This window comes from Octodon degus, unplaced genomic scaffold (genome assembly GCF_000260255.1).
Source record: "Octodon degus isolate 3935 unplaced genomic scaffold, OctDeg1.0 scaffold00032, whole genome shotgun sequence".
Taxonomy (NCBI): Eukaryota; Metazoa; Chordata; class Mammalia; order Rodentia; family Octodontidae; genus Octodon; species Octodon degus.
This window is the reverse complement of record NW_004524608.1, coordinates 17074897-17085363: the sequence shown is the minus strand read 5'-3', so window position 1 is coordinate 17085363 and position 10467 is coordinate 17074897. Positions and strand designations below refer to the sequence as shown.

At 37.6% G+C, this 10467-nt stretch overlaps 1 protein-coding gene across 1 annotated transcript in view; it reads left to right on the top strand.

Annotated features, from left to right (window-relative positions):
- The window catches only part of Gpd2 (glycerol-3-phosphate dehydrogenase 2), a 163327-nt gene that overhangs the window by 69958 nt on the left and 82902 nt on the right, over positions 1–10467 (top strand). The window contains exons 4-6 of the mRNA XM_004629912.3: positions 7609–7733; positions 9021–9118; positions 10254–10417. Of these exons, the coding sequence (XP_004629969.1) occupies positions 7609–7733; positions 9021–9118; positions 10254–10417 (387 nt within the window). The remainder of the gene's footprint in view (positions 1–7608; positions 7734–9020; positions 9119–10253; positions 10418–10467) is intronic.

Sequence of the window (10467 nt, the reverse complement as noted above, 5' to 3'; positions counted from 1 at the left end):
TTTTTTTTTTTTTTTGGTGGGACCAGGGATTGAACTCAGGCCCTTGCGCTTATCAGGGAAGCACTTACTCTACTGAGCCATCTTCCCGGCCCCTAAAACTCCCCATCTTTTTCCTTTTTCTGCTTTTCATTACATTAGATGAGTGTTGCATTCTGCTCCACTCGCATACCCTCAGCTTGGTAGATGTATTTATATCTACCCTCAAATCCCAGCAACTTTCTGCCACCAAATCTAGGCTTCTGACCTGTTTATCTCATGGACTCTGCAGACCACCTGCTGAGACGACTGGCTCCATGGATCTGGTTCTGCAGTCCAGACTGAATCTGTGTCCCAGTAGCTAGCCTCTGGCTCCAGAGTGGTCTGAAACAGCTTTTCAGCCTCCTTGTGCATGCTGCAGAGCCCTTCTGTAGTCTCAGCACCCAGAAGCTCTCTGATTTGTCTTTCCTCACAGTGGGTAGTTGTGTTGTTCTTGCCCTTTATGAACTGTAGTCTTCGTCGTGGATCTTTGGCCTAGGGAGGCAGAAGTATTTGGCCTAAACACCCTGCTTAATTTCTGATTCATAGAGCATTTGTCTTATTTTTGAGTTAGTGTGCCTTTAAAAAATTTTATCTGAATTTGGAGAAGAGAAGGAAGAATTCAAAAGCTGGGTGTGCAAGCCATATTAATCCTCATTTTATTTGTAGCAATATTTGTAACAGTGAAAAATGGGGACTGCCTCAAAAAACTGGGATGTACTGTTTTTTTTAAATTAATTTCATTGAGAAACAAATAGCAATGAGACAGATTTAAAACCGATTAGTACGACAGTTTCAATAATTAATACATTGCATACTGTTATCTTTGTAGTGGTTACTCATAGCACAAGATACAGACATGATATCCTGTCCAAACACTATTTGTACAAAGCTTTCTTCTCATTGAATTAAGAGAAAGTAGCTGTATATCTATCTTAACTATTTTGTCTATACAGATACAAAATGGTCCTTCGTTTGTATCCCACCTTTTTTTTTTTTTTTTTTTAGATTTGTCAGTATTTCCTTGCCCTTTAAATATTGTAGGTGCATGAATTCAGCAAAATAATCCAATATAGTCCAGTAGTCCATAGTAGTAGTGGGTTATCCGTAGGACTGGCAATGTCAGAAGTTGTTGACTTGAGCCTTTTACAGCTCAGCATATTAATATGGCTTTACTTTTTATACCTTGTTTTTATAATTTTCTCCTGGATGGTTAAGACCAAGATAAAGCAAGACTTATACAACAAGAAGTATATCTTGTATCTGTCAAGGTCAGTCAAATCCCCTCAGGATTTACCCTGAAGCCCTGTACCGCAGTTTGTAGATCCTTTGTCAGTGTCAGCCATGTGGTTGAGTCACGGCCATTGCTTGACCTATTTGCTCTCTGTGATATACGAAGTTTTTTAAAAGAGGTAAATAATTTCAGGGAAAATGACCAAAATACGTTGTAAGTGAAAAAGCAAGTTGTATAAAATGATTTTAATTTTATTTTTCAAGCAAAATGGAAAAAAAAAAAGCAAAATGGTATAAAGATTGTGTTGTTTCTTTTTTCTTTTTTTTCAAGTATATTTAGTAGAGGGTCTATAGGGTCTCACTGTACAGATTGGACTCCTAGTGATTCTGTTTTCAGCCTCCCAAGTGCTGGGATTATAGGCGTGTGCCACCACGCCCAGTCTCAGCCACTATCTCAGTGCGCCCCGAGGGCAGGACCAGCATAGCACCCTGGGAATTGAACCTGGGTGCTTTAGTCTGCTGAGGTATCTGGCTGGCCCAAGATTGTGTTCTTTCATAGATGTAAGTTTGTGATAATGTATGAGACATTTTAAATTATTAGCTTTGGTTCTCTCTGTATTTTATAACTAGAAAGCTAGTAATGTGTTCTTTTGTTTTCTTTTTCCTCCTTCAAATATTAACTATATTTATAATAGCAAAGCAAAAAGAGAGAAATAGCAATTCTCTTATTCCTAGAAATAGTGTTATTATAATTATTACAATTTAATGTAATTTTGTGACTCCCTATATGTATATTTAAGGAACACAAAGTATGTTAATGATATAATCTAACACCATAGTATCTGTATTAATCATCTCTGTCCATTTTTTAATACAAACATAAAAACTGATGCTTAAATAACCCATCCAATACATATATATGTATGTAAAAAACCAATTGAGTATTTTACACTTCTATAAAATGCTAACATCTGCTGTCAGAAAATACCCCTCAAAGCGCAGGATCCTGATCACAGGGATTAACAAGGCAGGATTACTTTGCAGCTTTACTAGGGTGTTAGTTTTTAGAGAAATTGATCCTTCATATAAAAATGCTCAGCCTTTGGCTTAGTCTCTTTTTCTTATTAATGCAATGACTGTCTGAAATCCAAAGTTAAGTGCTTAAAGCTTTTCTAAATAAAGATTATCTCACCTTTCTTTAAAATATATCCATTTTTCCTCATGGAACATGTGGATTTAATACCTATGCTTATGGTACAAATGTACAAAGGATCTTAAGTTTTCCGATTTGTGTGTTACTACCTTTGTGACTCTGATAGTTATTTTCTAGTACTTCCTCTTGTTTTCTGTTTAAAAATACCTTAATAATGACATTTCTGAAATTTTATTGTAATAAAATAATTGAAGATATTATTGAAATCAAAATATAATCTTCAGTGCTATCTGTATAGTAAAAAAAATAATCCAAATGTTCTAAGGTAGGAAATTGAATAAACATATCATTGTAAACATTTAAGTGTAATACTATCCATGCTTTAAAAATGAAATCATATAAAAAATATTGATGTGGAAAAATGTTTACAATAAACAGTGTTGGATTTAAAAACTGCTTAAATATACAATATGATCCTACTTTTGTAAAAATGTATGTATGTGATTATATACATGCATAGAAAATGTGAATGTTTAAACACCCAAATGTCAACTGTGGTTATCTCTGAGTGGTGTAATTACAGGAGAGTTTTATTTTGTTCTCTTTGCTTCTCTGCATTTATTATATTGAGCATGTTTTCATGCATAATAAGATAATCAGTAAAAGGTATTAAAATATATTTCTGTTCTATTTCATGTTGTGAAAGTTAAATGTCGTACCATTTCTCCCCTTAGATTGTAATTATCCCTCTATGTTCATCCAACTGTCTTGAGCCATGAATTGGTTTCATTAGTATCTAGATAGCCTACCCTCACTGAAGTCAGAAAAGACAAAGCTGTCTTCAGTGTAGACCCCTCACCCTACCTGGAAGATACAATTTCAGCGTGTTAAAAGATAGAATGAAGACGAGTGAGAGGTAGATTTCAAGTTTGACTTTTTCTACTATAACTAATTTTGTTATTCTCCCTAGGAGTGAGAGTAATTTCACTGTAGATGTTGATGTTTTTCACTGTGAAATGCTTAAAAGTAGCTACTTCATGTATGCAATAAAAAAATGATAAATAGGATAATATTGCAGTCTCAAAAATGTTGTTGTGCAAGCTGAGTTTGATACTTGTAATCCCAGCCATTCTAGGGGCTGAGGCAAGAGGATCATAAGTTCAAGGCAATTTAATGAGAACCTGTCTCAGAATAAAAAGGACTAGGGGTGTAGCTCAGTGCTAGAGTAGTTGCCTAACACCCCTGAGCACTAGAGTTAATCTCTAGTATTACAAAAAAGTCAAACCATACCACACCACATCATACCACACTACACCAAACCCACAGCCATAGCCAAAAACAAAACCAAAGGGATGGGGAGATAGCTCAGCCACATAATTGCGTGCCTGGCAAATGCAGAGTCCTGAGTTTGATCCCTAAAAAAAGCCTAACCCAAATGAAATGAAAAAAACCCAAACCAAATGAAAAAATCCACAGACACAACCCAAATTAAACAGAATGCTTTAGTAAGGTAGCTTACAAGGAGCCTTAATATGTCAATTTTGCTATAATTTTATAGATTTCTGTCTCTTCTCTAGAAGGAGTCTCATTCCTCTCCAGGAAGCCAGGCTGGGAAGCTTGATGACTTGACTGGCACTGGAAATAATGGGCCAAAATAGCAACCACAGCAACCACACACAGTCAGCCTGGTTGACTGAGGAGGAACTTATTTTAATTTTTGTTGGTATTTTCTAGAGTTTCACACATAAATACACGTGAATAGTTTTTAAAATACCCAGGATTGGAAAAATCAGTTTGAGAACAGTGTTATCTCCCACTTAAATATTCTGAAATATCCCACTGAGATGGCTGCCTAATTCTTAGAGTTGTTCTATACTTCAGAGTTAGTTAGTTGGGCAAAAAGAAAGTCAGTCCAGCCTTGGGGCTGGTGAGATAGTTCAATAAACACCTGCCTGGCAAACACAAGGACCCAAGTTTGATCCCCAATACTAGTATCACATGCTGTGTGCCATGCTGTGCCGAAAATGGGCATGTTGGCACACACCTGTAATCCCAGCGCTGGGAAGGCTGAGACAGGAGATGATGACTATGAGTCTGAACTGCATAATGAGACCCTGTTCCAATAAATAAACAACAAATACATTTTTAGAAAAATCCATTCTCCCAACACAGTCTGGGAAATCCCTCCTCCAGTGTTGTTTTCCTGCCTGGAAGCTGGGTTTTTCATTGCTGGGCTCCTCTGGATGGCTTTCTCCATGCCACCCAGACCCCTAGTCAGGAACACTAATCAGATTTCCAGCATAAAACATGTTACAGTCTCCCTGGCAAGTAGTATAACAGCATCTCTCAAGGCAGTATCTTAGAATTTCTGGGGAAAAATGTAGAATTTTGTTTATAGTAAACAGATAATAGACACACCCTAGTTCCCTGTGACTAAGTACAGCGCTCATTTTCATGCTTCTGTGTCATTGATGCCATAATGAGTTGTTTCTAAAATGGATCCATGGACCATATTTTCCTTTTGAGGTGACCTAGGAATTATTTGTGAGAAACAGCCCCCATTCTGACAGTATGCCAAGTCCTGTTGTGCTTGAAAATCCCCTTGTAATGTTTTGTCAGTTCCTCCCACTGGGATCTCCATCTTTCCTGTCCTTGGTTACTCAGAGGCCTTTAGTAACAAGCAGCTCCTGAGTTAGCTGGGACATTTCAAGCATTTTTCTCTTCTTCTTAGGCTGTTTTTGGCCAGTGATACTCACCTACTCTTAATTACTGTGATTACTCCTGTGTAGATTTAGCCTTCTGAAGACCCATTCCTAGAGACAGTTGAAAACTTCTGACTTGGATGCATTAGTCCCATAAAACCAGGTTTTCTTGATACCAAAAAGACTATTCCTCAAATTTAGTGGCTTAAAAATAACAATTTCCCTTCATTTTAGTGGATCAGGGATCTGAGTGAACTCAACTAGGTTCAGGGTCATTGTGCTATTTCCTGGTTGCTCTCGGGGTATCTCATTTTCCTTGGATTGTTGGACTGAGGCTGGATTCCTCATGCGTTGGTGTCTAGGGGCTTCTCTTGGTTCCATGTTCACCAAATGTTATAACATTTCAAAAGTGACATACCCCTCAGGGTTGGTATACTCTGCTCCTTAGAAGAAAGGTTCTAGTGAGGTTCAGCCCATTTCCAGGCACAGAAGTCATATCCTCAGTGGGGATTGCGAGAAAATTTTGTCTACTGCAGGCCTTGAGCAGGCCTAGTTGAGGAAGGCAGTTGAGGTTGAATGGAACACTGCAAGTTCTGCAGTCTCATTTTTCTGTCTTTCGTGGTATAGGCATCTTGATGCTATGACTGATTTCAGGGTTTAAAGAGAGGTGTATTTAAATAATCTGGCTCCAAATGCCATTTGAAAGTCAACTCCCTCGTCTGATCTTCAACTGAAGAAAAACGGTCTATTTCAGTGCTGAATGAAGAACTCTGTGTTGGACTAAGGTGATGGAGCTCACTGAAGCAGTGTACTCTTAAAAGATTTGAAAATATAATTTTGACTCTGCAACTTGGAGTTTATGTCCTGAATTCAACTTCTAACCTAGGGGTTGGGGGATGGCTCAGTGGAATAAGCGCTTCCCTGGCAAGTGCGGGGACCTGAGTTCAATCCCCAGTTTCAGGGGAAAAAAAAAAAAAACAAAACCAAACAACTTCTAACCTAGAGGAAGATGAAAGTCATTTGTATTCTTAAATGTGGCCCCTGTAAAGCCTCTGTTGCACTTTTTTTTTTCGCCTTTTTTGAGTTGGCAGCTACATAACAGTCTGATCTATGTCTAACTCATAATAAACAGCACTTTCATTCTCAACTTTTTTTTTTTTTTTGCACTAATTTGCTTTAATACATCTAGTACTAAGTTTACTGAGGTTTTCTAGTGTTTAAATAGAGAATATTACGGAACTTTCTCTGGCATACTTGCTTTAAAAAAATACTTGTGATACTTGTAATTTCTGTACTGTTTTACTGGTGAGGTAGAGCATTAGCAGTTTTTGACCTTGCATTAAAATTTTCTACTTTTCTCTCCACAGCTTCCAAATATTTTGTCCTTTTAAGTCAAGGGAGTTGCCCTGATTTTATATGACATTTGGATACGATATTTAAACTGTAGAAAGACCCTTTATAGAAAAGACCCTTTGATATTAAATGTAATAAATGGCTCTGAACTGAATACATGCACAGATTATTCCTTTTGAGCTTTATGAGCCCAAACTGCGCCAATTGCATATTCTGTTTGTAATTGGCTTCCATGATATTCTCTCATCCCCAAGAATATGTCAGCTGTGGAAACTGCACTTGGTGTTGGTGTGTGCTCTGGGCATTGCGAGGTTTCCACTTTTGCTTCTCAACTAGTGTGTGAGTTTGTAGTACTGCTGGTTCTGTCTAGTTCTGATGCTGCAGGGCTATCTCTGCAGGGAAACAGCCGAACAATGGGACAGGGCAACTTGTGAATTTGACCTGTTTTGGTACATCCTGAGTTATTCCAGGGCATTTTGTTTCTTTCCTACGGATATTCTTCATTGTGTTCATTTGTCCTGGCATTTATATTTCTGGGAATAAGTTCTGAAATGTTGTTATATTCAGATGTTTTAAATTAACCTACAAACTACTCAATATTAGAAATCATTTGTTTCTTTCATTTTGTTGTGGTACCTTGGATATCTTTCTCATTCTGTACACACAACCCAGACATATTTCCAAATATGAGTTAGTACACAAAGAAGGTCTACTACTAGAAATGCATGAGAGCAGGTCAGAGAAGAGGTGCTGGAAAAGGTCTGGACTCTTGTAGGGAAAGATGAACATGGATTCCAGGAGTCTTTGTGATGATACTTAGTGAACTCTGTCTGGGAAGGGTGGATGCCAGTCTCTTTTTTGACCCCCTAAACACATCAAAGTGTGTTATTACCATGAAATTGCACTGTGATATTTTCTAGCTGTGATTCATTCACAGTTTAATGTGCTTCTAGTTCTGTCTTGACTTTCCCCCCAGGAAGAGTCTAAAATCTCTTCATTATAATATAGACAGTGTGCTGCACTTTGAATACAAATTTATCCATGTTCAGACTAATTTTTCTTGTGATTGTCTCTACCCTGGAGAAGTGCCTTTAATGAATTACATACAAATTGTGTAATTTAAGAAGTTAATTTGGTTTTCTGGTTACACAGGACTAAAAACAGCCCTTGTAGAAAGAGATGATTTCTCATCAGGGACCAGCAGCAGAAGCACTAAATTGATCCATGGTGGTGTGAGATATCTTCAGAAGGCCATCATGAAGTTGGATATTGAGCAGGTAATTGTGTATGCTGGTTGTTAAACAAAAACTGCAACTATGCTTTTTCTACCCAATTAAATCAGGCTGTTTAAAAATGGCTTTTAACATTGCTTCCTCTTGGAAATACTTATTTTGTGTGTGCTGCTGGAATATCTTTTAAGAAAGGTGTGTTACTTCTTTCCTGTATGGGTAGTCAGGGACCTTCTACACAGGCATGTCAAAGTAGCAGATTTACAAAATCGCTTTTGGATGTGTTACCGTTTAACAATTATGACTGAGTTTTTTCCAGTGACCACCAAAATTGCTCCTTCAAAAACAGTTTCAGGGAGCTGTGTTGCGATGCAGGAGGCATGCCAAGCTGACCCTCTTAACTATAACTGCAATCATGCGCTCATCTCATCACTGACATATTGTTAAGGAAAAGATGATCTGAGTCATGCTTTTCCTGTGTCACACTTTATTGTGTCCAGTCTGCCACCATTTGAAAACTGCCAAGGCAGTGTGGAAGATGACATTTCCCAGAGGGGTAAAAAAGATCAGCTACATTCCCTATCTGCTTTTCGTACATGAAAAGCACAGCAGCACTGACTTGACATTGTCAAGTTTTGAATCTGTCTCTTTTTTCCTTGACAAGTCAGTTTTGAATCTGTCCCCCTTTCTTATGTTTCTCTTCAGCATCATGATGGATGCAAAGAAAATAGCAAACATAGAATTTAGAATCAGCTGATTTATAACATGCTCTGGATTGTTCATTCAGAATCCATGAACCTTCGGTTTCTCATTTATAAGATTAGTATAATAATAATAATAACTCTTTAGAGAGTCATACAGTGGATGACAAGGGTTAAGACAAAAGCTTTTTAAAACATAATCTGAAGTACTGTGCAATTGCTGTGCATCATCTTTTTTGGGTTTAGTGAAGGCAAGAAGAAAACTTTTAGCATGAATTTGAGCAGTCTGTTATTTCTTATCTGGAGAAAATATTATGAAGAATTGAGAAAGGGGAGTATTAAGAGAATACAAGATAAATGGTTACAATAATCTTAGCACTCAAGTCAGGAAAATATGTTACACCTGGGAACTCTGACAGCATGTTTTTCTCCTATGCAAATACAGTTACGGTTTCTAAAAAATCTTTGAGGTTGACAGCATGATGTATTATTAGAAATTTGATTAGGAGAGAGCTATCCACACTCAGAGGTAGAAGGTTTCTGTGTATCAATCAGTTGCCAGGGTGTCTATTTGCCATTTGAAAATATTATGATATGTTACTGCCAAACTAATTTTCTCTGTTTTGATTTTCAGTATAGGATGGTAAAAGAAGCCCTTCATGAGCGTGCCAACCTACTAGAAATTGCTCCCCATTTATCAGCTCCACTGCCTATAATGCTTCCAGTTTACAAGTAAGCTTTGGGTATCGCCTTTCTGTTTGATCACCTGAGGTCAATGGAACAATAGTTTTAATAGAAATAACTCCTCAATGTGCATTTCTCTATGTGCTTCACAATTCAGATTCATAGTGTGGTTTTAATTGGCCCTAATCTTTAATCCTTTCCAAACATTTCCACTGGTGTATTTAAAAATGTGGATTTTTTAATACTCTCTGTGGACCTGTCTCTGTGGACTGGATCTTGAAGGCAAAGGCGATGATGCTTTGTATTTGTAATTAGTAATACTTTATTATAGTTTCTTAGTGATATACATTTTATTTATTTATTTATTTATTTATTTATTTATTTATTTATTTATTTATGTACTGGCTGGGGACCTTGTGCTTGCCAAGAAAGTGCTAATGCCACTGAGCTATCTCCCCAGCCCTGTAATTTCTTAGTGTATCTAGATGAGCAACTTCATTTGTACTGAGGAATATGAGAGTTAGAAGTATAGAAACCTGAACAGGATCCTGCTGTACAATTTGAACCTGCAACATAGCAACTGAAAACCCAAGCTATTTTGGATCATTTTCAGTATCCAAGTTAACTTAAATTGAAATTTGACTAGGTGTCAGATTATAAACCTAGTTTTCTATGTTACAGCTACCTATGAGGGTCCCTTAAGTTGTAAAACAGGCACAATAATGTGAAGTTGGTTTTGTAACACTTAGCCGCCTGAGTATGGTGGCGATGAAGTAAATTTTATAACTTGTCTGCTTTGGCACAGATTGCTCAGGACCACTTAAATCAGTGATTCTCAGCCTTGGGTGTGCATTATAAAACCTAGGCCCTCATCCTACTCTGGATAAATCATCTCCTGGAAACATGAGCTCCAGTCATCAGTATTTATTTTCAGTGTTCCTCCCAAAATTCTAATATGCAACCAGGAAGGGAGGCTTAGAGAAGATTGATTTAAAATTTCACTGGTTCATTTACTTGTGCACTTCACCCAGACTGATATCAAGAACAGTTTATGCAGGGCTTTTGGTCCTTTGTGATCCACTTCTGGGTGAGCTTTGTTTTCCATAGTGAAAAGTTTTTTGTAATTTAAGGTGTCACTAGAATGTTACACTACTTTTCTAAAGAAACTTTCCCCCTATTGTAGGTGGTGGCAGCTCCCTTACTACTGGGCTGGAATCAAGCTGTATGACCTGGTTGCAGGAAGTAATTGCCTGAAGAGCAGTTACGTGCTTAGCAAATCGAGAGCCCTTGAACATTTCCCTATGCTCCAGAAGGACAGACTGGTGGGAGCAATTGTCTACTACGATGGTCAGTTTTGAATCTGTCCCCCTTTCTTATGTTTCTCTTCAGCATCATGA